At 39.5% G+C, this 26795-nt stretch overlaps 1 protein-coding gene across 5 annotated transcripts in view; it reads right to left on the bottom strand.

The window, feature by feature from the left end:
• TENM1 (teneurin transmembrane protein 1) overlaps positions 1 to 26795 on the bottom strand; it is a 782308-nt gene that overhangs the window by 88996 nt on the left and 666517 nt on the right. For 4 of the 5 annotated variants that reach the window (XM_039717552.1, XM_039717551.1, XM_039717553.1 and 1 more), the window contains 3 exons: positions 9520 to 9705; positions 8419 to 8442; positions 6003 to 6149 (listed from right to left, as the gene is read on the bottom strand). In XM_039717552.1, the coding sequence (XP_039573486.1) occupies positions 6003 to 6149; positions 8419 to 8442; positions 9520 to 9705 (357 nt within the window). The remainder of the gene's footprint in view (positions 1 to 6002; positions 6150 to 8418; positions 8443 to 9519; positions 9706 to 26795) is intronic. The other variant, XM_039717554.1, reaches the window with a different exon arrangement.

Genomic DNA, 26795 nt, shown 5'->3' with positions numbered 1-26795 from the left:
ATATTCTGTGCCTGATACAAACACCTCTGTCACCCACTTTTCAAATCCCAGCATCTCTATTCTTCTCATCCACCCTTGTAGCACCTGCAATTCATGAGCACAAATATGGCAATATCACAATAACTCACGGTCCTGAAAATGGATCTGTGTCCACAATTGGTACAAATTGTCCAGATACAATTTCAGGAGCACCCAAGGACAGTAAAGAGGCCCTGCACGGGGACACTGGTAAGGGGACAAAGAACAAAGTGGTTCACATCAGCAGTGGTGGCCTCCCCACCTCACCAGTGAAGCACACAACAACTTGCACAGCAGCTTCTTTTCTATTAAACCACTGAGACACTTTATTAACTGGCTATGAAAATGAAAAATTCAATCAGACTCTACCTCCCATGTTGCTGATGTTAGTTATTTTAATAAAACATCCACTATCTGGTGAGAAAAACATAGCTAGTTAGAAATAAAACTTACAATTGCTATTTTTCTGCTTAAAAGTTCATTAAATGAGCAGAGCTCTCACCCTTTCAATCTCTTTTCACACATGCAGAAGATATACTGAAATTAACTACCTGGTTAATGTAAATGAACAGATTTGAAGTTTTATGGTAATGTCAAACCCAGAATACTACAAAAAGTGGTGTAGATGCTTATATGGTGCATGAACATGCACGCAGACATGCTCACAAACACATCCTAATGATGTTCTGGCTCAGTGACACGAAAATCTAATCTCTAGATTAGGTAGGTTGTGCTCAGTTTTCGGTACCATGACATAAGATATAAAGCCATTAGCAAATGTCCAAACAGAGCTATGAAGATGGTGCAAGCCCTCTAGGGGAAGCCCTAAGAGGAGCATCAGAGGTCACTTGGCTTGTTCAGACTGGAGGAGACTGAGGAAGACCTCACTGTGGTCTTCAACACCTGCAGAGCGACAGGCACTGATCTCTCCTCTCTGGTGACCAGTGACAGGACTTGGGGGAACACCATGAAGCTGTGTCAGAGGAGGTTTAGGTTGGATATTAGGAAAAGGTTCTTCACCCAGAGCGTGGCTGGGCACTGGAACAGGCTCTCCTGGAAAGTTGTGACAGCATGAAACTTGACAGAGTTGAAGTGTTTGGATTACTCTCTCAGATACCTGGTGTAATTTTTGGGGCTGTCCTGTGCAGGGTCAGGAGCCACACTTGGATGATTCTTGGGGGTCCTGTTCAACTCAGGATATTCTATAATTCTGTAAGTACCAATGACTTTCATTTTCACTGCTGCAGAGCTTCCCAGAGGAGTGTGTGTGTGTATCAGTGCACTCCTGCTCTGTCTGAACTGATCCCAGTGAGTGCAAGCCAGAGATGGAGCTGTGAGATCTATGTTCAGAACATTTCCATAGAAAGTAAAAAATGGGATTTAAGTGTCTCCTTAAATATTGCCTGTGCTGACTTTATTCACCACAGGCTCAGTTCAGCCTAATTAGTGTTGCCAGGAATCTAAGCAAACGGAATCAAAGAGTAACTTCAGAAGAGACGAAGCAGCAGCAGCAGCAACTGTCAAGAGTCTCTAATGCTTATTCATATGCATTAATTCAAAGTGCCCAAATTTTATCCATAATACATAGCAGGCAGCAGACAGTGAGGCTGTTAACTGGGAACACTGGTGTTTATATAAGGACACCCATCAGTGTACCTATGGAAAGGCTGTGAGTGTTTTACCCAGTGAGCACCAGTAGTGTTTGGCCTTCCACACTGGGGACAATAGGAATATATCAGGGTTTTCAGAAACTCTAAGTATCCCTAGAGAGCCCTCACTGCTCAGCAACAATGAAAACCATTCCCATCAGTATTATTTATATTGGGTAATAATAGCATATTACTTATATATGGACTCAATATCTCTGTGATGGATAGGTTATTAAAACGCCAATGGACGGGTCAGAAATACATCAATATTTTAGCAGCACTGGTTATCAACCCAAGGCTATGCTGAGTCATATATTTCCTTGTGCTTGGAAAAGCTTGGAGAATGCTACAATAACTGTCTGAAGTGACTGAAGGCATATTTGGAAAAGAATTCAAAGCTTGTAGTAAACAGCATTTTCCTTAAAAACAAACAGGCAAGATTGATTCATGAAAGACAAACGATAAAAGGAGATGCAGAAAAATTTAAAAGAGATCTGTATCAAAGAAACTAATGGAGTGACAGGCTACAACTTTCAGCTTGAGACAAAGACCTGTTTATGCAGCAGCTGGGTAAATATATGTCCCAAAATCAGACAAATTGTAGCTTGGCTACAACTGAGTGGGGTGGGACCCCCACACCTCAGCAGTGTGTTTTGCCTCCTGCCCCAAGACACAGGCACCTTCTGTGCAAAGAGCTCAGCAGAGCTTTCTAGAAATCTTCTGGAGCTACTGGAGCTTCCAATGAATCTAAATTAGTGGCAGTACAAGAGGAAATGCCCTGCTCAGATGAGCTGAATGGCTCATCTTATAAACTGAAATCAAGTCAGTTGTGACACTGAAAGGAGGATAAGGAATGGGGAATTATGCTGAGGGAAGCCACAGTGAGGGAAGAGCCCCACTGCAAAGGACACCTGCTTGACTCCTTGGCATTTTTTAATGGACATCACACTGCTAACAGACTGCAGAAGCACTCCATGAGAGCAAGTGCAAACCATGCCATCGTGCATCTGTTATAATGCTAAGACCTTTCCACTGATATTTGTAGTGATATTTGAACAGGTAAACATGCCCTTAAGTCTGCGAGCAGGAAAAAGCTAACAGAGAGTTATGAGCTGGAATGGGAAAGGCAGCTCTGGTACAGCCAGGGAACAAGTGCAGAGAATCCTAATGGGGCTCTAAAAGAAATTGTACTTTCCCTGCCCCTGAGAATAGTTCCACACGTGTTTTATCTTACTGCACTGAGGGGATCTTGCTGCTTCAGTGGCTGCAGGACCAGGATGCCTGTGAACATGCTTATGGCTTTTCTTTATATGATTATATCAGTCCTTAAAAAATTAATTCAAGAATTTCCCCCTCCCAAAGCTTTTGTGATCTTAATAGAGGGTAAAGCACAACACTAACTCGTCCTCATGTCAATTAAATGACATTATTGAATCCCTATGGTTGGGACTAACCTGTTTCTTTTTTACTGTGTCTCTAAATGTAGTTTTAAATGATAAAAATTTCAGTTTTTCCATCCCCAAAAGTACCATGTGACAAATTAACTGAAAAAAATAACTTAAAACTACACAAAATTATCCTCTTGTGTAAGTCCTAAAATTAGAGTTTGTTTGAAATTATGATTGCTGAACTTTACTACAGCTTTGCTTTTTGGTGGTGACCTCCTCCTCATGAACTTGAAGCACAACAGGACTGAGATACAAATGTTGGATTTAAACACAGCTGGAATGATTAAGACCTTTGCTAGGCGAGAATTCCATGATTTGGCCTATACAAGGGCACTTAGTTATCTCTTGGGCTATGTGTCACTATGATCACATCCTAAGGCCTTAGGAAGCTACCACCTGAGCTGTGTCTAACTCACCTGAGTGCAAGCTGTTAAGTCACCTCAGCTGCAGGAGGAAATGCTAATAACTTCCATCCTGATGAACCTACTCCAGGTATGTAGCTTGATGGAGGGAAACTTGCTATGCAACCATAATACTCTTTTTCACAGTCTAAGGCTCAACCTCCCAACAGACACGACTTAAGAGGTAATGTCACACCTCCTTCCCAGCCTGATTTTCCTGTTGTGTTGGTATACAAACCCTAAAACACACAGCTTCTGATTTCATCTAACACTGGTATAACTCCAATGACTTTAGGGGAATTTTTCTAATTTATAATTTTGCCAAACCAGGTCCTACAAATGTCATATATATATAAAGAGAAGTGGTTATAATATGTAGATATAATTTTATTTTCTTATAGGAAATTGTGAAGAAAACTTAATTACATTTAGCCCATCTGTAATAGTCAGATTAATTAAATATTTCTCTCTGCACTTATCTCTAATTTTAATGTCAACAGAGCTGTCCTAGTCCATGTTATGTTCCCATTAAAAAGGGAAAAGAAAATTGCTTTTAAAAGCTGCAGTGAAATGATGTGAAGTGTCTGCCTTAAACTGACAAATTCAAGGAGATTTAGAGTTAAAAGTGCCAACTCTTCCAATAACTCACTGTTATTGCAGAATATAAAGCACCCAAAACCACAGTACAGGGCAGTTTACACAGAGCCAGTTCCCAGAGTGTACCAGAAAATGCTTTCCATGCATTACAGGCTGACCAGGTTTCAGTGGGCAGATTGAGAAGTGCAGGCGGGTGAGTCAGTGGCTGGGACAGCGGGGGAGAGCAGCGACAGATGGGAGAGCACAGGGGGCAGGGATGCCAGCTGTGGGACCTTGTGTGACAGGGACACACTCCAGTGCAGGAGAGCACAGTGGGCAGAGACAGGGTTCTTGGACCTCTTGGAAATAAAGTGGAAAAGGAAGGATAAAAGAGGAATAAGGTGATTTTGAATAGGGTTCAGAAATGAGGAAGGCTTCGCCAAAAGACAGCAGGGTCTTAGAGCCCACAGGATACAAAATCAGAAGGTCTCAAAATATATCTGTAAATGAGGAATCATCACTGAGTCAGAATGTTTCTATTGAGGTCCCACAGTGACCTCAGTCCTTGGACCTACATCAAGCTTAATTTATCAATGACCTAGAAGAAAACAGACAATCATCATAGCAAGGTTTGTCCCTACAGTCAAGTGTAAGATCTCATCCAGGACACTGATATGGTCTTTAGGTGTGACACAGTAAGATAATATGTATTTTAATACATCTCAGTGTACAATCTAAGCAAAAAAATTTAACCATGTTTGGGGCTGATCATATAGAGTATGGGTTGGAAGAGACCTTAAAGATCACCTTGTTCTAACCCCCTGCCATGGGGAGGGACATCTTGCACTGCTGCAGGTTTCTCAAAGCCTCATAAAACCTGGCCTTGAATCCTGCTGCACAGCTCTGAGGATGGTACAAGCACACTGTAAAGGATGGTAGCAGGGAAGGAGAGAAAAGTAATAGTCCTTGACCATTAAGTAAATAAGTATTCCTAAAACAGACAGGAAAAATAATTAACTCTCAGAGAAACCAGTCAGGAATATTGTGGCTTCTCTCCCACTACCCACTGGCAAGTTTGAAATAGAGCTGGATGTTTTTCTCTTAAAAAAAAAAAAAAAAAAAAGGCTCCAACTCTTGTATTAAAGCAAACTCTTGGAACAGAGGCAGAAACCAACGTATGAAAGTACTATGTTTTCCCCAGCAAACCTAAAACTTATGCAACCTTAGAATGAAATCAAGATCACAGAGAACTGAGTGCCAAATACCCTTGTTCAACTGATAGAAAGGAGCACATGATTATTTCAGTACAGGGCTCTGTTTACAGTACTTTCCAAAATCTCTTCTGCAAACTTTCTACATTACTTTCCTCAACAGTCCTTCAAAAGTAGGTCCAGATAATTGCAAGAACTGTGCTGTGTCTCAGTAGAAATATTAAGAGAGACGAATGTTAAAAGCAACTGCAAATGTGCACTTTATGCTTGCAAACATATTAAATTAATAATCATAGAAGACTAACTGGATGCATTTTGACAAGCACAGAAGTTTCTTTTGTTTGGGTGTCTCTTGGCTGTTTTTTCTGAAAGGCTGACAGAATTATGAGGAAGAGTGGCAAGGAGATAAAGGAAATTACTTATTAAACTTCTGTTTTGTTTTGGTTTTTATGAGAAAAAAAAGCAAGTATTGGCATGGTAAATATGGCCACAGATATTTTCTGCCTTCAGTAGCATCCAGCACAAGGGTCTGTTTCCTCACTGTATTATTTCAGATGAAGTCATGGAACAACTGTCTTGAGCAAACAGACAAACATTGACATTTTGTGATAAAAAGGAAAGCATACACCGAAACTATGGATTTAAATGGCAGTCAAGGATGTGACAGATAAACAGAGAAACATGAATTATGTATCATACCTCCATCATTGTCCAGGTTATCTGCACACACCATTTCCATGACAACGTTACATCCTGAGCCACTCCAGCCCACTTGACAAACACAGTGCCACCCATTCTGATCAAGAGTGCACCTCCCATTTCCATAACAGAGACCTGGGCAACCATCTAAAAAGAAAGTATGAAAAAAAAGAGCCTTCATGAAGCGATATTTTCTCTTATTTTGCAGTTGCAATTATTCATTAACATTCCTACTTCTAGCACTATACTTGCTGCCTTCAAATGATCACAGATGGGAGCCACTTACATTTCTGGCTGAATATGGAAAAATCCCCAACTTTGTCCTTCCCTTTGCTTGCCCAAAAGTAGTTTCTCGGTGAGGAATAAGGATTTTTTTAGTGTTTAGTATTTTGTGCACAGTAGTAAAGTGAGTAAAGTCATGCTATGAAGTTGTGAAGTCACATCCATCTCTTTCTCTATTGAAAAATAAACTATAGTTCACTAACAATATCACACACATAGTCAAGATTTATATCAAAGATACACATGGAAAGCATTGTCTAAATGACAAACTGGCATCTGTGGACATAATCCTACACATTGCAGGGAGTGGAAGTGACCTTTTTATTCTGCTCATAAATACTCATCTGACTGAGAAAAAGCCAATTTGATTTATGCTACAACACAGTCTTCCCACAGAAGGCAACTGAGGGAGCACTGCCTTCTTGTTCCACTTTCTTCCTTTATAGTTGATTCCAAAAGGACCAACACATGCTCTTTGGTGGTGCTGATTCTAGATCAAAACTGGACGAAGGACTGTAGCATCCTCTTGATTATAGACTTGCAAGCCCTGAATCAACAGCAATTTGGGCATTCACATTGACATTTCTTGCCTGTAAGAGTGAGAGAGGAATGGTCTCTTGGATGTGTCCAGTCATGTCCATCTGCTTGCACAGTGCAGTGCCAGCTCAGACACTTCTCAGATCCTCACCATGTCACACATGGAGCCAAAGGACTTTGGATAAAGCTTGGCAGTAAGCTTGACAGAGTGAGTGGCATCACTTCCAAGGTGGCTCCTTTCTTTTTGCCAGCATGGACATAGAGGGTCTGAAAGCCCCTCTGCACCTGATACTGATCATCAACACACAGGTGTTATCAGAGAGAGGGCTTTTTTGTGGTGGAAAGAAAAATCAGTGCCTGACAGCCCTGAGATGCTCCAAATAGCGTTTGGAGGAGCCAGTTGGAGAGTCTGGTCTGTCAGGCTGTGATTTACAGCCCCACATGCAGCACATTTCCTGGTAACCTTACATGAGACACATGATCTCCCTCCTTGTCACCCTTGGCACAGTTTATCAATCACATCTGCAAACAGAGGGATCAGAGAGTCTTGACTCTTGCTCAGAAAAACTGGAGGTGGGCGATACCATTTTCTCACACTGAGTTATGGAAGATGCTACTCCAAAACAACTTGGCAACCACCAAAGATACTATATAAAAGCCTCTTTCAGGGAGCTGGGGGAAAGGGCAGGATGTGAGAGCTCTTTTGGGTGATGTGGACGTTTTTCCACTTTCAATCACTGTCCTGCTGAGTTAATTAATTTATTGTACATGATTATGTTTTGCTACTGTGTATGGTTACTCTCTAAGTTTATAAATGCAATAAAATGAATGCTCATGTGCTTTTATTATTATCTAATTCCAAAGAAATAAAATAAGAAACAGAAAATAAGCACTGAGATCTTTCTGAGCTCGTGGTTAGTTTGGTATTTCAGTGAGCAGCATTTTTGGGAGGAGCTGTGCAGCTGTGCAGCCTGGTGTGGGGACTGCTGTCACACTGGGAAGGTTCTAGCACTGATGGGAATGAGCAGGACCTGCAGTGAGGCACAGGAATCAGATGGACAGCACCAGACACAAAGCAACATCACACTTAACTCTTGTATCAAATGATTTGGAGAGAACTAGATCACATCTGGCACAGACAGCTTTAGAAAACAAGAGTACTGCTCCAGCAAAAGAAACTTACTTCAAGCATAAATGACAAAATAATACTTTTTTTTATTTCTCATGGGAGACAGTATCAACACAAGCTTTTTAGCAAGTCCTCAGCTCTGTCATTACTTTGGATGGCAAACAAGAGCAAAAAATGGATTTGCCTAACACAGCACATCAGATGGCCCTGTAAAACATGCTTACATTGGTACAACTTTGCAAATGAGTTGAGCACATTACTTATTAAAAACTGCACTTTCTTCTGTAAATCTCTGTGTGTGCATATATATTTATATATATATATATATTTCCATAAACAAATGTGTCATCTATTCTGGGAGCCTAGCAGTACAGAAGCTCAAGCTAAATGAGTAACAGAAAACACTCCATTCCCAATACTTTTGTATATTTTCATTATTTTTTTGGAATGCTGATACGAAAAACTTACCTTGAACAGCATCTAAGTAGTGAGCTTAAAAAAGAAAAGAACAAAACTGAGATGGATCAAACTTCTGTACCAAATGAAAATACATTTGCTTATGGCTTGACACCTGGGGGTTAGATATAAAACGTCTCCCTCTTCCTGCAGGCAAATCTATTCCTGCTGCTGTGACCAGAGCATTGTGTTTGTGATCATTCTCCATTTGATGACAAGCGTGCAGGGACCACACCTGGCACTGCCTACAATGTGAACAGCGGGTCTTTTATCTTTTAAGTATTTTGGTCCTTCTCTGGATTTGCTCTAAACAATCTTTAGAAAATTAGGTTGTTCCTCTATCACAAACCTAATTCTTGATTTAGCAGATCTGATTTAGTGAATTCTAGAGCCAGGGAATGAATTATCTTAAATGCTCCAGATAAAGATAGCATAGTCTAGATTTTTTTTTCAAGAAACAAAAAGTCTAGATTTTTTTTTCAAGAAACACATGTTGAGACCTTACACTGCTCATCTCTGAAAATTAGATAATAATCTCACTTGGAGACATTTTAGGAAGAAACACTCAGATTTTGAAAAAAACTATGGAATTTCATTAAAAATATTACATTTTTATAGTAGATTAATGACTTCTAAAAAGATGTGAAAGCTTTACCTTATTAGGAATATTGTTAGCAGTCAGCTCTAGGAAAAACACCATTAGCAGTAAGTAAAATATGTAAATCCTCAGACAGAAAGGCAAGAGATTTAATGCAAGAATTATGTAAGGTAAATAATAGCTTTGTCTCCTCACACCTTCTACCTTCTAAATATATTTTTCCTTCCTGACTACAAAATTCATGTATGAACACATCCCAAAGAAACGTTAGGACCGAGTTATCTTTCCTTTCTGTGGTTTTTAAAAATTAATTAATCTGTTATTTCCTCTACACAGAAAGCTGTGCCACGTTGCTATTCTGTGGGACAAACAGAGGGCAGAGGCACCTTTGTCACACCTGCCTGGATTCTGAGTCTCTGTTTTTCCAAACAGACTTCAATCGCAATGACGGCCATCTGTGTAGGACTGGATTAAGATTTACGTATTTAATTTCTTAAAAAACAAAAGCCCCTTACCAATGGTGCAGTGGTCCCCTTCCCATCCTGGGCTGCACTCACACTTCCCGTCCTTGCACTGCCCGTGCTCGGCACAGTGGGAGTGGCAGGTCCGCTCTTCGCAGGTGGGTCCCACCCAGCCCTCCTCACACTGGCATATCCCTCTGGAGCAGACGCCGTGGCTGCCACAGTCCAGGGTACACAGCTCTGCACAGAAAAACAGAAGTACACCATGTAGAATAGCACTTTCATACTGCACAAAGACTTTGCATCAAGAGTAATTAACTTCTGTATGAATATCACTCATCAGCTGGATCAAACATGGGATTTTATCACTCAGTACAGACCTTATGCAATCTGCCTGCCTCCTTCTTTAGCAGTTACTTGTCAGATCATTTATTTATTTGGGGCAGGGACTGCAAACGATGGCTTTGCCGATTTTATCACTCAGTACAGACCTTATGCAATCTGCCTGCCTCCTTCTTTAGCAGTTGTCAGATCATTTATTTATTTGGGGTGGGGAGTGCAAATGATGGCTTTGCATTTGCAAAGTAGAGTAATAGGTCTGAAGCAGACAAACAATGACATGAAAAAGTCCTTATCTTTCGACTAATTCTTCTGAGACTCAATTCCAAAATCTCTTACAAACTCAAATACTGTGAACTGAATTAAAGGATAAAGTAGCACATAAAATAGATATAAGCAAACCAATCTTTTAGATATTCAAATATTTGTGGTGATGACAAAATGCATCATCTTCACTTGCATTACAGAGAGCACCAAGCACCTCACTCTGACAGCAGCACGAAACATCACATGACCTACAGGCCATTCAGATCCCCCTAGTTCTAAAATGGCTTTCAAGTACTCAGACTTCTTTTTCCTTCCTGACCTTCGTGAGTCAACTGCTAAGAAACCAGGAAAGCTGTTTCAAATAATACCTCCTTCATTGCCCTTGGAAAATTTCTCTACCTGGGCACTGTAGAAGAGCCCTGATTGTGAAGTGGTATGAAAGTCCTGAATTGTTCCAATACAACACCATATGCTAATTGAAATTCTACTTCTACGTATACTAAAGTTGTTCTGTGAAAAGAATGGTTTCATTATAGAAAGGTTCCATGTACTTTGAATTTATTTAGAATAATTATTGTAAAGACACAGAATTTGCTTGTTATCCTGTAATTAACCTGCTACAAAAATGTCTCCTCCTTCTTCCTCTCAGAAAGCAGCTGATAGCATGTAAAGTATAAGCCAAACACTCATGTCTACTCTGATTTCAAATGTCAGTGCTACATATTTAGTTGTGGCAGGATTTTTCCCTTGACAGATTTTAAACAATGATCATTTAGATCTTGGAACTGTTGTATATAAACATCCTTAAAAGCATTTGTAGTGACAAATGCTGTCACTTACATACCAAGAAAAGTTTTTAAAGTTTAAATTGAAATCTTATCTTCCAATCATTTTAACACAAAGAAAAAAGCAGCACAGAACTGGAACAGCACAGTGACATCAAAGGCATGCTGGGCTCTGTCTTGAGTGAGAGCTCTAGCCCTTATTTTTGGTAATAGCCAGGGTGACAGCACAGTGCACAATCAAAAGGATGGGTGAGTGACAAACTGCAAGAGCATTGTCCAACTCAAATTCAGAAGCAGGAGGCATGGTAAAGAACATCGCACAAAATTCAGTAAAAGCAAACTGCAAAGTACTATCCTTAGGAAGTCAAAAGTCAGCTATATAAAAAATAATTAAATTTAATATTCAGACAGGGAGTTGTGTTATACTGGAGTACAAGATAAAAATAATTATCTGATGATATGATTCTATGATATTCCTGAAAAACTATATGTAAGACAAAAAATGAGACTGCTCTATTATATTCAAACGAAAAACTGTGCTAAGTCTGGGGCATTATACTTTAGAAAGTCTTGATTGCTGCCTGATGATCATATATTCATCTACTACTTCATGCCTTGGACTGCCTGCCTGCAGGTAATGGAAAGGATTTCTTTCCCCTTGCTGCATAATTTGTCTTGGCTCCTTTGTTTTGTTACTTGTTTGCTCCTTGGAAAGCTGGGAGATTGCTTGAAGGACTATAGGAGGACTTGCTTTCTTATTCCATTGGTACTGAAGATGTCCAAATACTTGCTCCTTTGTTTAGGAAGTAAATTGATCCTACCAGATCACAAAAGCATCACTCCCAAACAGAGGATCACTGGTTTATTTGAACCCATTGTTCCAGCTTGGGCATCAGCCTACTCCTAAGAATTAAATCTAGCAAATACTTTCAGAATTTAGGCTGCTAGAGTGATGTGTTTGATCTCCCCTGATCTCCTTCTACTTCATTACAATTATTGTTTTTGATATTTTACTTCAAGTGGCAAAGATTGTTTAGAGGGTATTAAGGAATATTGTGTAGTTTACAATATACTATAAGTAGAACTGATGGTCTTTTTGACCCTCTGGATTGACATTGTACTACACAGATTTTTGCAGCTTTGGAACTGTCTTAGCTCAACTGATTCCAAAACTTCAGGGAAGACAGTAGGCATTGGAATACAGAAGTGGCAATGGCTGAAGTGGGGAAACCAAGCAACACATAGAGCTTCTGACCCTGTCAGCAGTGCCAGCAGCTCCTGCCACTTCTCTGTCTGTAAACAGACCCAAGAACCAGCTGTGGAAAACCCTGAACACATTCCCACACATGGCATGCATGGCTGCATCTACCCTGCACAATCTAAGCATGACAAAGTCATTTTCCAAACAAACAAAAAAGAAGTAACAGCATGGAGCTGAAGGCAATGCAGGCACACTCCTACCACAGGGACAGGGATAGATCTTGCACACACTTCCCTTTTAAAACAAAAAAATTAAACAGTCCTTAAAGTGTTAGAAAGTTTTCTACTGTTTTCCCTACACATGGAATAAAATGTTTAAACACAACTTAAGGTCCTAATCTTTAAGGAAATGGAGATACTAGATTACCTATCTTATAAAAAAATATCCTAGGTCAGTACATACAGTCTTCACTCATAAGACTATTTTTTTGTTCTATTTTCTAACACAAGATCACTTGAAATTTACTTACCTAGCTCTTGCATTTCCTTCTAAAAATGAATTTTTAACCCCAAAATACTGAGTCTAAGTGTTCTTTAATGAAAACCAAACACAATTTTGTAAGAACCAGATATAATGAAATTAGGTTTCTTAGTTTGGACCAGACACTTTCCTCAGCTACCCTACCTGACCTGAAGATCAGCCAATTCACACTTTGTTGTCACTGAGGCAACCTTGAGACTTACATTCTTTTTGGCGATTTCATAAGCCTTCAGAAGTGCTGTTTACCATGATAATGTATTCTTCTGACAAGCAAATCCAAGATTCTCCACAGACTTCTCATGCAAAGCAAGGAAATCAAGCCTAACGTCATCCTATTAATGCTGTGGTAAAACATGCAGCTTTAATCCACAGCGAATTCACACAACTAAGATCAAAAAAAGGATTATCAGTTCAGGTTGTCCTGCTTTTAAATGCAAAATTATTTCTTAACTCCTCCTGCAGATAAACAAGCCCAGAAACCTTTGTGTAGCAGGGAGCCACATTAGCATTTGTGCTCATATTGAGGGTTTCTGCCAGAGACTGGGCAAAATGAGATACTCCAGTGAGTGCTCAGGGACCAGCTGCAATGGGAAATTATACAGTAACTTTAACTAGGTAAATAGCTTCAAGTAAAGCTGATGTGGCAAAAATTCACACAGAAGTGAAGATGGACAGCACGTCAGACATGATGCAACTGTTCAGTTCACTGCAGCATCTTCCTCCTTCCAAAGCAGCTGGTCCTACAAGACACAGAAGCACCACAAAATGCAGCAGAGCCAGCACAGTGGGGAAGGGCTTTGAGCTGTGGGTTAGTGCAAACAGCTGAGACAGCCAAAAATGTCTTCTCTGATTGAAATAGCTATCCACTCCTCCTCCTCTCCATCCATCTCCTGGATCTGTGATCCCTGCCTAGTGCTTATCATGGGAAACTGGTGAGATGATTCAGATCATGGAACTGTCAGACAATTATTCAGTTTATTTTCCTGGGTTAATACCTGACAGCTAGCTGAGCTAAATCAGCCCAAGGAGAGATCAAAGCAGCAATACAGGCAGGACGAGGGAGGAGATGCAAATCCCAGCCTGGACAGAGACTGTCCTGCTGAGGAGCCACAAGCTGTGCCATCATCTGACTGCAAAGGACAAGAGCAAAGAGATGACTTCTGTAAGGCAAGAAGGGAGGCAGGTGACAAAAGGAACAGTTTGGATTAGTAGACTCAGGGATCTTACATCACAAGCCTTTACTTGTGCTGTTCCATTAACTGCCATTCATTCTTACCATGTACAGTGCCACGCTCACAATACCTTAGCTCCTTGACCATGTTGGTGTTTAGGCTTATATAAACCCATCTCTTCACTGCCACTCCTCTGTGTCATGGTTTAGTGGGACATACACCGGCCTGCCTGACCTCTGGGCAGACCTTGTGCAGCAAGCTGGGCTGTGGCTGAGACCAACTCCTCAGCACATGTGAATTTTCAGGGTTCTCAGGACACCAAGTTACCCAAATTCACAGTAATTCATGGCCCTGTGTCAGCTTTTGTACCTGTACACTTTGACATCCAAACAAGGTTCTCTGAATGTAGGTCTGGAAAGTTAATTTTGGTTTTGAAAAAAGCCCAGCCATGCAGAGTCACTGTGAGCCTCGTGCTGGCAGAGCGCCGGGGGATGGCCTCAGCTGACCCCAGCAGCTTCCCTCAGACTTTCATCAAATACAGTTTGCATCAAATCTACCTTAGACTCACACCAATTAATAACCAATTAATGAAGAAGAGACTTAAAAAAATGTTCAGTTCAGTCTAGAATTTTTACTGACATGTCCTTAATTCTGAATGCTCATTAATTTCTTGGAAAAAGGCAAATGTGAGCTGTGAACCATTATTTGTACATATTCTTGAGGAGGAGACAAATAGTTGATCATTCCTGAGCTAATCTAAAAAGCATTAAAAATTCACTCCACACTCTTCATTTTAATTACCTAAGTCAACAATGAGTTCTTTCAAATGTGTTTTATAATAAGTTCCTACTTACGTGTTATGAAAAGGGAAATTAAAGCTAAATATTTTATAATTTGTAATGATAGGGAAGATTTTAATGTTAATTCAACATGTGTCAGAAATAACTCCTAGAAAATCATGCTAAGAATACAAAACTATATGTAAACAAAAGTGGCCAAATACTATGAAACACTCATTATACTTTTGTTCAGTGGTGGGTCTTGTTCTACAGATAGTCTAAACTTTCAGAATTATATTAATAATTTTGCTATCCATTTTTTAAATAAGTGGTTTTCCATAAAGATTAGAAATTAATCTACCCTGACTTTCACCCAATAAGCTTAACTGCTAGAGGCAGCAAAAAAATCACCTATCTAGCCCTAATAAGGAAGTTTTTTTCAATTTAAATATACATTACATTTAATAAGTTTGCATGATAATTTCAACAATGTTCCTGAGCTTTTTAAATTACCTTCCTGCTGTGTCCTGGAGACAACACTGTTCTAGCTTTTATTTTCAGCAACTGGCTTTATTAATATAATTTTTTACACCACAAGAAAGTTCAAAAATGTAAAGTTATAGGAGTTTAAAAAGCATTTGAGCTTTTTTTTTTTTCTCTCTTTAAAACCTAATGGAAATTTGTCCCCCTTAAAGAAGATTACCTAGGAGTGCACAGTAGAGCTTTCATGCAGATATGAAGTTGTACATATCTCTATTAGAAGAGATGTTATTTTTAGGGTACAGCTTCTTATTTTCCCAATTTACACAACTTTCTTTGGCAATCTGGATGTTAATTGCATCTGATCTCAGCTTTCCCAGCAGTGTCACAGAATGTTACTTAGGTGTGTAATTTTTTACATTCTTACTCAGCCACAGCCATGCCAATAAACCATCCCTGGAAGTGTTCAAGGCCAGGCTGGATGGGGCTTGGAGCATCCTGGTCTTGCAGAAGATGCCTTTGCCCATGGCAGGGGAGTTGGAATTGGATCATCTTTAAGATCCCTTCTAACCCAAACCATTCTGTGACCTATGATCAAGCAAGGAACAGCTTTTTTAGGGGCAACACAGCAGTACTACATGGGATATACCAGTGTCCAGTGGGACTGGCTCTTCAAGCTTGAGAGGAAAATCAAAGAGATTTGCAAATGTCTTCAAAACATTAATGCTAAAGTCCTCCTCTGCCAGCTGCCAGGTTTTGTGAACATGTTCCCTTTGGGAAACTGAAATCAGGCTCCTGTGTGGAGAGGCAGCAATGAGCATTGCCCATCTCTTCCCTATATTCCACACCACTGAGGAACATATGATGGGAACTTGCCACAGAACTTAATGTGAAATTTAGTACCATCGGAAATAAATCAATATGATAGATTATTCCCAAATGACTGATCTATTTTAACATAAATTTATAAAGAAAAGAGCTGCAAAAGACTTCACAGGATCATGTATTATCATTTCAAATGAAATCATACCTGGCATCCCTGAAAAGCTCCCAGCAACAGAGAGCAGGACTAAACTATGACAGGCAATTCATACCACTATCAGACCATCTTCACAAAAAAATATTCTCTCAATCTGAGTTTCTCTTGCTGCAACATTCCTTATCCTTCTCTTCATGCATTGCATGCTAATATCTGACACTGAAATATATTAAAGGTCACCTCACAATACCACAACAATGTGCTACAGTTGTGTGAATAAATTCAAAGCAACTCTTTCCGCAAAACTATTGCATTGAATTTATTATCATGTATCTCACCAAAATTATTTTCACAGTCATTTCTGAAGATTCTGTCCTTGCCCAAAGTGGGACATGGTGGCCCATCCCAACAAAAGACTCCAAGAGTGAGATTCATCTCACCTGACCTGAAACATTTGTCTGAAATACTTTTCTATTACAGTCTGTTATCAGACCAGAATGCTTAAATTTATTCAGCTATTGATATTTATCCTTTCTGACACTGTCACGAAGCAAGACTGTAGCATGCATATAAAACTGTGTTAAACCAAAGAAGAACTATTTGGAAAAAATCTTAAGGAGAAATCAAGTCCAACTCTAAATTGCAGCTGCCCTAATTTCTGGTTCTGAATGATGTTAGAGAGGTTCATAATATATTCCAACTATATACAGTTTTCCATGAATTACACAAACATGGACATGCCTTAGCCCCCTCGAATACCATTTTTTTTCTTGTGTCTTCTTGATGTCCTCTAATACTTAAATTCAGATTAAATACCCTCTTTCCTGCATGATTACATGACTGATTACCTGTTTCTATTTTCTCCTCAGTAGATTGGTGGGTTTTGTTATAAAATTAGTGATTCCAGAAAATAAGCTTTTGTGTGGTCTCATTAGCATGTAAAAAAAAAGCCAGCACAGCTGAAATCTGAGTAAAGGACTGGCCCAGGCACTCTATGTTTTGCTCAATATTATCTCAGGAACTGTTCTACCAAAGAGGCATTTTGGGAGGTTGAGTCTTCCTCAGAGACAAGAGTTGCAAAGAAGAACTACTGAATAGTAATTCAGAAAATAAATGGGGGGATCTAAACTTCACACAGTGCTGACTATTATTTGGGATAAGTCAAACACAATTATTGCACAATCATCAACTACATCTACCAAAGGCAAAACTTTTCCAAAACTTTATTCCCCAAACATTACTTCATTTTAAACCTTCCTACTGTAAGTTCTATGTAGAAAACCTTTCTGGTGTCTTGCCTTGCAGTTACCTAACTACCTTTCTTATCTTACCACAGGCCACAACACATAAAATAAACTCACTGGAACTAAAATGCCATATCCTCACTGTTTGTTACTCACAATGTTTCACTATCCATAAAGTGGTGGTTTTAATTGCTTTCTGGAAATAATCCCACCATCTTCTCATTGAACTTATTCTTGATGCATTAGGTACTCTATAAATAACTCTTCTGGCCTCCAGTAGGAAGGTTGCCATTAGCACTACTGTGTATCACAAAATATATGAATAGAGTTGCATTTAAAAAGCCCTGTAAGGTAGTTTCTGATAATGCTACGTCCATTTACAAGTATCTTTTTGAAACTGGAAGCCTCAATTTGCTTGAAAATTTATTTGTGTAGAAAAGTAATCAGTGGACAGACAGAAAGGTCTAGAGGGCAAATACAACAGAGGCTGGGGAAATGACACAGCAACTTTTTCCCCTTCTGAGATCTTTTATCATACTTTTTTCACCCAGCTTTATTTTTCATCTGATGAAGATTTTCTTCCTGATCCAAATTCAATTTATATATATATAAAACCTCTCGCTATATCGATTTTGCTGGGGTTCAAAATGGTATTTTTACAGTACAAAAATTTAATCAATACAGCCTGAAGAAGCTGGACTGGTAATGGTAAACATACTAACAGATATTTCATTTCAGGCAGCCAGAGCACTGAAAATTGATACCACTGGAAAGGATTCCTCATTTGGCACTGGGAACATCTCTGTTTACCCAGCCACAGCACTGGTGTAAAGGAGAATACAACTATGCTGGGCTTGCCACACAAGAGACTTCAGCTGCAGAACTTGTCTCTTTTTTAGAGATGATACAGGTTGGCAGGTTGGACCAGGCCAGTGTGGGCAACGTTTAAAATAAATGAGCAGAAGTGTAACTTAATAGCAAGGAAGATTACACTGACACAAGGGCAAGGAGAAGCACAAAGAAATCTGACCAGGACATTTAAAAAATATTGTTGCCCAAGTAAATGTGGAGTTTCCTTGTCAAATTTGGTCCTGTTTTATAATTTGTCTTCACCATTTCATTTCAAGTTGTACTTGTGGCACAGCAGTGAGATGTCAGTCATCACTGGAGACTTATACTCTGACTAACAAGCTCTGAAATCCTCTGCAACACCCCAAGAACCACAAGAGGAAGTGCTGTGCATCGTCTACCTTGTTGGACATTTTGTCTGATCAGGAGATTGGTATGAAAGCAGTCCAGAGCAATCTGCCATGAGCTGTAATGAGTGAGATGAAAGCAATGCCTCTGTGCTCACTCACAGAGGGGAAATGCAAGTCACAGTTCCTCGGATTATACAGGAAAAGTTGTACAGGAAAAATGGGAAATGTGTGGAGTGAGTGACAGACCACAAGAATCGGGGAAGGCACGAGGCCTGTGACAACGATGGGGAACATGGAGAACAACCATGGTTTTGTGGGGAAAAAGGAAATAGGCAAAGAGATGGCTCAGTAGGTTCATACAATATAGCTGTCTCACAGGTACAGCCTGAACTAATACAGCATCAAAAGAAAATAAAGATTTTGAGACACCTATTTTCAGCAAAAGTTCACCAGAATGTCTGAGGGGATCAGGATATGTCTATATAAGCACTAAACCTTCCGTGGTACACAGAACAACTATTGTTAACACTGATTCGGGCTCTGCTCAGAATATAAAGCTTTCCACAATTATTTAATTACTAAGTTTGATTAGTAATATGCAGTAAGGTAGTAATTATTTACTTAAGCATTATTTGCAACAAGTAGGCACCATCCTCAATTCACTGCTTATAGGATGACCTTTGGATATGGGTCCACTCACAAAAATTGTGCTGGTCTGTGCCCTGAATGTTGGATGTACTTGCTGACTTCAGTAATGAGGATATATTTTACTTATCCTATTTGAAAGAGCTCAATATGCTGAAAAGGTGTGCATTGGCATTACTTCTCAATGTATTACAGGAACAGCTATTCAGATTCATCTGTGTAAAAGCAGTGGCAGCTCAAAAGTGACGGAGATGCCATTGTTGCCCAAATCAGACCCAGAGATGGCACACAGAAGGAAAGGGGATAATGAGTTACAGAATGTACATCTATGCACGGGGACTGAATGCTTTTAAAAGAATGTGATTTTTATCTTATTTTTTCACTGAAGAGCCAGTCTATATGGACAGATGGAAAGGGAATAATGAGTTACAGAATGTACATCTATGCACGGGACTGAATGCTTTTAAAAGAATATGATTTTTATCTTATTTTTTTCACTGAAGAGCCAGTCTATATTGACAGATGGAAATCATGTTAAGACTGGAAAAGAGAAGCTTCAGGGTGACCTAACTGTGGCCTCCCAGTACCTGAAGGGAGCAAGGAGAAGGGAGAGGAACAGGGGACAAAGACACGTAGTGATAGGATGCAGGGAAATGGCTTTAAACTGAAAGAGGGTAGGTTTAGGTTAGGTATTAGGAAGAAATTCTTAATTCTGAGGGTGCTAAGTCACAGACAGAGATTGTCCAGAGAAGCATGGGTGCCTCATCCCTGGAAGTGTTCAGTGCCAGGTTGGATGTGGCTCTGAACAACCTGATCCTTGGAAGATGTCCCTGTTCACAGTGGGGAATTTGGAGGGTGCCTTTAAACCCAAGTCATTCTATGATTCAATGAAAGAGTGAATGAACTAAAATAAAGCTTTGGTCTGTGTGTTCCCAACAATCAATCTGTATTACAGGAAAAAATATTGTGAGAAATCAAAAGTAATTACCAGCTTCTAAGTAATATCTCAGGTTCACAAGCTAAAGCACAAGCAGATGAAGAAGCTGGCCTTGCTTCCTCATGTTTTAGCACAAATAAACAATTCCTTGGACAAATTCAGTGAGGCATAACCAGCTCTTGCACAAAACCAAGGAGTGCAGCCTCAATGAGCCCAAGTTCCACAGCACTCAGCATCTGCCTATGAACACTGTGTCCATCCACAGGCAGGGAGAAAACGTCCCTGTGCTCACAGGTGAGACTGGGCAGGTGAGCCCAGACATAAAGCAGCTCCCAGTAAATAAACCAGAACTTCCTCTGTGTCAGCAGCACAAACAGAAATAGCAGCATGCATCTGGCAGCTGCTCTCTGCCTGCCTGCTGCCAAACCAAGGGTGCAGCTCATGACTTGCACTTTTTCTTTTCTGTGCAGCCTGGTACCAGCTCCTCAGAGCTGGCAGAGGCACCACCAGGCTGGCCACCCTTCTTCAGGGCATTTTTGAATTCAGCATATGGGGCACCAGAGTAGGAGCTGAACAATCACGTGTCAAGTGAACAATCAGCTCTCTGCACTACATCAGAAAATGATTTTGGACTCCAAAGTGATAGACACTATTTTAACAAACTGTTTATAAAATAGCCAAGGCTTCCTGGACTGAAGAACGACATACCTGAATGTACATTGTAGCTACAATACACAAGAAGCTTCTGCCCCATTGCCGTTCAAATATTCTTGGATAATTATTATAAATTTAATTTTATTTAAAACATATTAATTGAGCCAAAACATTTAAGCAAATGTCCTTAAGGAGGGCAGTGATTGGGAAATCCTTACATGTCTACAGATATTACCCTTGCAACAATATACACAACCAAAACCCTTAGAAATGCATAACGTAAGGTAGTTCTCATGGGTTTGACTTCTACCAATAGCAATTGCCTATTTTCAGAGGAAGCTAAAATTCACAGACTCTGCCGCACAAATATTTTGAAATTACAGCTATTTTTGTACAACACTTATGATGACAACAAAAAATATTATAAATATCTGCTTTTTAGGGACTGATGCAGCACATTTTGCACAATAGTTGCTCTGAAATTCACTGAAGGACAAAACCTCTAGTTGTTCTATTGCTCTTTTGTACCCTTGCTCTAACAATTCCCATTTGTGCTTTTTCAGCTGTGAGGAAACAGAAGGTCACTCTAACACAAGAGCCCTCCTTTCAATCATGGTGGTATGGATAATTTGTGAGAGTTTAATCTTTGGATTCAGCTTAGCAAATTAAAAGCAGAAGATTTCATATGTCATTCCTGATCTGTTGTTCATCTCGGCTACTCTTCCCCTCCACTGCAGCAGAACTCTCCCACAGGTCCCCTACTTCAGAGTCCTCTTTTACAAAGGGTTATTGTGGAGTACAAGCCTTCCAAAGTCAGAATATCCATCTTGACATTTTCTTGAACACAGACTGTTCAGGAAAGACCTTTCCATCCTATATCCTGTCAGTTGTTTTAGCATGGTTCTTAACTCCTGTTCAGTACATTAAGTCCTGTGTAGGTGATAAGGTTAAGATGTAAAAGAGGGATGCAGTCATTTATCTAAAAATATACACCCTTAAACCCCTTGCTTACCCTACCTAATTCAAAGGTCCTTGAACCACTTTGGCACCTGAGTTGCTACTGAAATCCCACTTACTCACCAGGTTTTGCTACTAGATAATGACAACAGCTTTATGTTAACAGCTCTACTTTTGCAGTCTGCAGGACCTTGCCCCAGAGTTGCCAAGGATCCTAAGGAGCATCACTTCCCTGGGGCTGGCCTAACACAAAGCACAGTGAGGGGGACAATCCCTGTAGAGGCACGATGCCATGCAGACGGAAAGGAAAGGCTCTGTCAGCCTCCACAGTGGAGGGTAAACAGAACCATTTTGCCATCACCAGAGCAATTGTCTATCTCCCTTCTGGGTAAGCCAAGAGCTGCTGAGATAGAAGCATCCAAAACTGGATCTGTGGACTCCACCCTGTGGAAAAAGTAATAGCTTGCTGTGGATTAGACTAGGATTTACAAAAGCTGACTTAACTAAATTGCATTTACATTGGAATGAAGAATATTTCCATTAATTGCTGAATGAGATGTAGACAGCAATAGATTAAGAATCTTAATTTTCAAGAAGAAAAAGGAAAGGAAAGGGCCATTATTTTTGCCATATCTGCAAAATAAGCAGCATTCAATTGAAAAAGACCCATGTTTCCTCATTGTATATCTCATACCCTTGACTTATCCTATTTCTTAAATCAATACATTAATGCACCAGGTATTTTTGGTTCTCTGTGGACTGATTTAAACATAAAGGATAATTAATTTTTACTAGAGTGCTTCTTCACTGCTTTCAATTTCTCATGTTTTAAATTCTGCAGCAACACATATTAAGTATTCCAATCTTTAACTACCACATTTTTAATAGAAACCTTGCTCACCAGATGCATTTTTGCAAACTCTTGCAACTCTACAGGAGACGCAAATCAAACTAGTCACATATTGGTTTTTTTTTCAATGAAATATACAGTAGTAGTGAAGAGTCTTTCTACAATGTCAGACAATGTACAGCAGGGGAACTTCAATCATCCTTTTAATTAGCAGAGCACTAACAGGCAAAGCTCCTCACAAATTACAGAAAGAGGACAGTTAGATGAAATTAAGCAAGTCCATCATTTCTTAAGAACAAAACAGAGAAGGTCGTTTCCAGTATAATTAAAAAGTTCTTGAGATTGGTCTAAAACAGGGAGCAGAGTGGCAGCACCAATGTGCAACTGAGCAGTCTATAGAAAATGCACATTACATTATGTACTGAGGAAATTCGAGGCTATTTTCACTACTGCAAGCTCTTTGTAGTGAACACCCTTGTCCTGGGTAAATGAGAATGACTGACGCCCACACCTTGCAATTCCCTAAACCTGAAGAGTTTCTGATTACGATGAAATGGGTTCACCTAATTATTTTTTCAAGTTGTAGTTTTTGATGTTTAATTTTGAAACCTGTTTGAGATGTCTTGAACTATATTAATATACTGTATTATGCCTTAATTTCTTTTTGAAGTACTTTACTGTAAAAAATGCAGACTTCTAATGATTTTTAAATTACTCCACTCTGCACATATCAATTTACAACAATTACAACGTTTTGCATTTTTCAAAGCACTTCAGTTTTAAAGACATTTTTTGCTTCACAAGATATCGAAGGAAGAGGCTGCTGATTCATTTTTACCCTTTGTAAAATTACCACCAATCTTGCTAGGAGAGCTTAACCAAAAATAGATATGCTAAATATATACCATCTCCATATAATCATTTTAGGATGAATGTTTTTTGTGACTAAGAACTGCCAGTATTCTTTTCCCAAGCATAATTAGGTTGCTTCAGTGATATAAATGGATTCAGCGGAATTATGACAAATGTCCTGGAGTAAGGGGACAGAAACTGGCCTACTTTGTCTGAATAGAGTCTAAAGAAATGAATGCAGGACAGGATGTCAGAGGCATCAGCTCTGTCACAGATTTCTCAGTCTATAATATTTTAGGCACAGTGCTGCAATTAATTAGTGACTCAGGGCTGGATCCTCACCTAAAACACACTGGGACTGCACTGCTGGTATCACTGCAGTTACACTAATTTATGCAAGGCTCTGCCCCCCTGAACAACTCTGTCATCCATTTTCTCTTGATTTCTCTCCTTTAATCTCAAGGCTCCATGTTAAAGGTGTCAATCTGAGAACAGAAGATGAGTTTTTTTGTTCAGTTGATGCTGCACCTTCAATTAGCCAGAGCCTGCCTTCTACCTGACAGGAGCAGTCAGGACTCACGAGTTTGATTTTCTCTTTCTGAAAAGCACTGCCTAGACACCTCAAGAGGAGATGACTCATTAACATCAAGGCATTTTGGGTGACAGCCTATAAATAAAGCAACAAAGATCCACAGACAGTAAGTGGAAAGATGACTATACTGAAGTCCTGGTGACATTAAAATAGTGCAATATCAGTCTTCCATCCTACTGACTGTGTCATTTATCAGTAGATCACACCCCTACTGCCCAGGTCAGCTGAGACGTATGCTGAAGGTCTGACTGATAATGGATTTTCACATACTATCATAACAGGGTTCAGCATGGTGTAAAGATGCTGAGACTCTGAAATACTCCAAGGATGACCTTTTTCAGTGCAGGTGATTTTGACAAAACATATTATATAATCAGTCTGACTTGGAACAAAGTATGAAATTTCTGTTCTCCACATCTTGTAGGGGCAGGGGAAGACTAAATGAGAAATGGAACTCAGTCTCTTGGGCATTTCTCTTGTCAGATGGCTAAATTGGTAATGGCTAAATGTCTTCGAGCACTTCGGTGTGACTTGACAAAGGATGATCAAACTAGGAAAAAACCCTAAAATTAAATGGGCAAAGTGATATACAAGATAGCAACTAATTAATTCCAAAACAGAACGTGTTCCTTTGTGTTGTGAGCATTATCATGGATTTTAAGTTTTCAGAGCTTTATATATATAATATAATATAGTAATATAAATTATATAATAATATAATATAAGATAATAATATAAGTCCATATAATAAACTAAAGACAGACAGAAGGTACTTTTAAATTTTCTTCTCCTGATCACATATGGCTGTCAAAAAGACACAACAATGTTGTTTTGATTGGTTTAGCTAAAAATCTGCCAGAATCTTTCCAGGGTGAAGTTCAGTTGATGCTGCCTAAAGAAGGCAGAAGAATCAGAGGCATATTATCCGTGTGTTTGTAGTTAGCTGATAGGAAGAGCCTTTACAAAGATGCTCATAAGCAGCAAGGCAAAGCTTAAATGAAAACCACATAATCTCTGGGAGAGATAAATTGAAATCTGAGCTAACAAAGGAAAATTACTTTTCATGGAATTTCAATACTGTAGGGTGGAAAGAGGCCAAATATATCTGAAACAGATATCCACCTAAGAATATTGAAAGTATGGATCTTAACAGAGCCAGCCTAAGTTGTGTCCTACAAGCAGTATAGGATTAGCAATACTAAGTGTCTGAACAACTTTCAAGCCATATTGAACTGCTTTTATTGAGAACCAATTTGAACACAATGAAAACATATCCTGACAGTTGCTTTGGAGTTCTGCAAGATGAGTTTCTGGCCCCCAAGGGATGGCAATTGTCCAGCAATAACTTCAAAAATAGAAGGAATATCTGGAGGTGATCCAGTGATATTGGATTGTGCCAGTTCACAGGTCAGAGCAGAGATCAGGCTGGACACTGGAAAGGACTTCAAATAATTTGCCAGTCTCTCACCTTGCAGAAAGAAACATGATTGCAAGACTTTGCACCTATTCAAACTAGGAGTGGAAGGTGCACTTCTTAGCAGAGAGGGCCAGACACAACTGAAACAATTTATCTAGGAAATGGTAGACTACCTTAATTTTCAGTCTCTGTGTGAAGCTTCACTTTCAAAAAACTGAACTGAAACCACGAGTGTCAAGCAAAAACTGAAGGATGATTGCTATTTTTTGGTAATGTTCTACAGAAAATCAAACAACATGAATAACATGGTCTTTTCCAGCTTCAAAAAATCCATGAATGATTCCAGAGCTCAGGCTGGACCTCCAAACATTGGCAATTCTTAATGATAACGAGTCACAGTTACCCTTCATCTCTCTTCTTCTACCCATACTGATTCTTGTCCTTTCCCAGTCTGCCACTTTTAAAATGGAAGTTTATATTGTTTGAAGAGATAGAGATGGGCAAGTAGGGTTAGGTATCATAGAGGTGGCCCATCCCTGTTCAGGTTGGAACACTGTATCTGGAACAATATATTCAAAAACATTCTAGAACCATTGCTATTTCTCCCTGTTTAAGTCTGCCAAGATATACTGACTTTTATTTTAAAAATCCCATAAAACTAAATATAGTGTATCCTTGTGTTTTGAAAGTATTTGCAATTTGCTGGGGAACACAGAAATCCTCAAGGCAAGAGCCTATATTCTTCAAGGCGCTACAAAAAGGCAAATTTTCACAGCACTGAGAATGATGTGGTGCAGAGATGGCAAAGTGCAAGGGTTTAAGGCAGGCTGAGAGACTGCTGGCTTCTCAGCTGCAGAGCTCTGCTGTTGTCTGACTCCAGACAAGCAGTCTGTGCTTTTCCCATTGCATCCTCTTCATTGCACATAACTCAAAACTTTCTCCATTCACATGTGACAACTCCTTTATTGTGACCTTGTTACTCCTCTTATGTTTCCTTACTAAATTCATTTAATGTCTTCCTGACTCACTAAAATCAAACTTTATTTTCAACATGTACAGCAATCACTGATCCTAGGAAGAGCATCTCAGGCACAAATGAACATCTATACTTCAGTCTAACACAGCATATTGCCAAGAGCATCCTGAATCTAGTCTAACACCTAAGAAGAAACATATATTTGAAAGGAGAAGTCTGAAGCATCTGGCTATGTCGCCTGTTGGTGGTTGGAAAAAGCATCCTTTGATAACTCAGGATACACTAGGGATGAAGAGAGGTATTTTCTCTGCTGATGGAGGTAAAGGGGCTCCCTTCCAAAAATGTTCAAAACAGCATTGGAGGTCTATTTATTAGCCTTTTGATTCCTTACTTAGTATCTAACTCCCCCATGCAGCTGACACAACAGACCCATCTGAAACTAACATTGCTTTCTGAGCTACAATA

Source organism: Passer montanus, unplaced genomic scaffold, assembly GCF_014805655.1.
Source record: "Passer montanus isolate IOZ18808 unplaced genomic scaffold, ASM1480565v1 scaffold38, whole genome shotgun sequence".
In the NCBI taxonomy this organism is placed as follows: Eukaryota; Metazoa; Chordata; class Aves; order Passeriformes; family Passeridae; genus Passer; species Passer montanus.
Note: the sequence above shows the minus strand (reverse complement) of the source record. Positions and strands in the feature narration are given on the sequence as shown.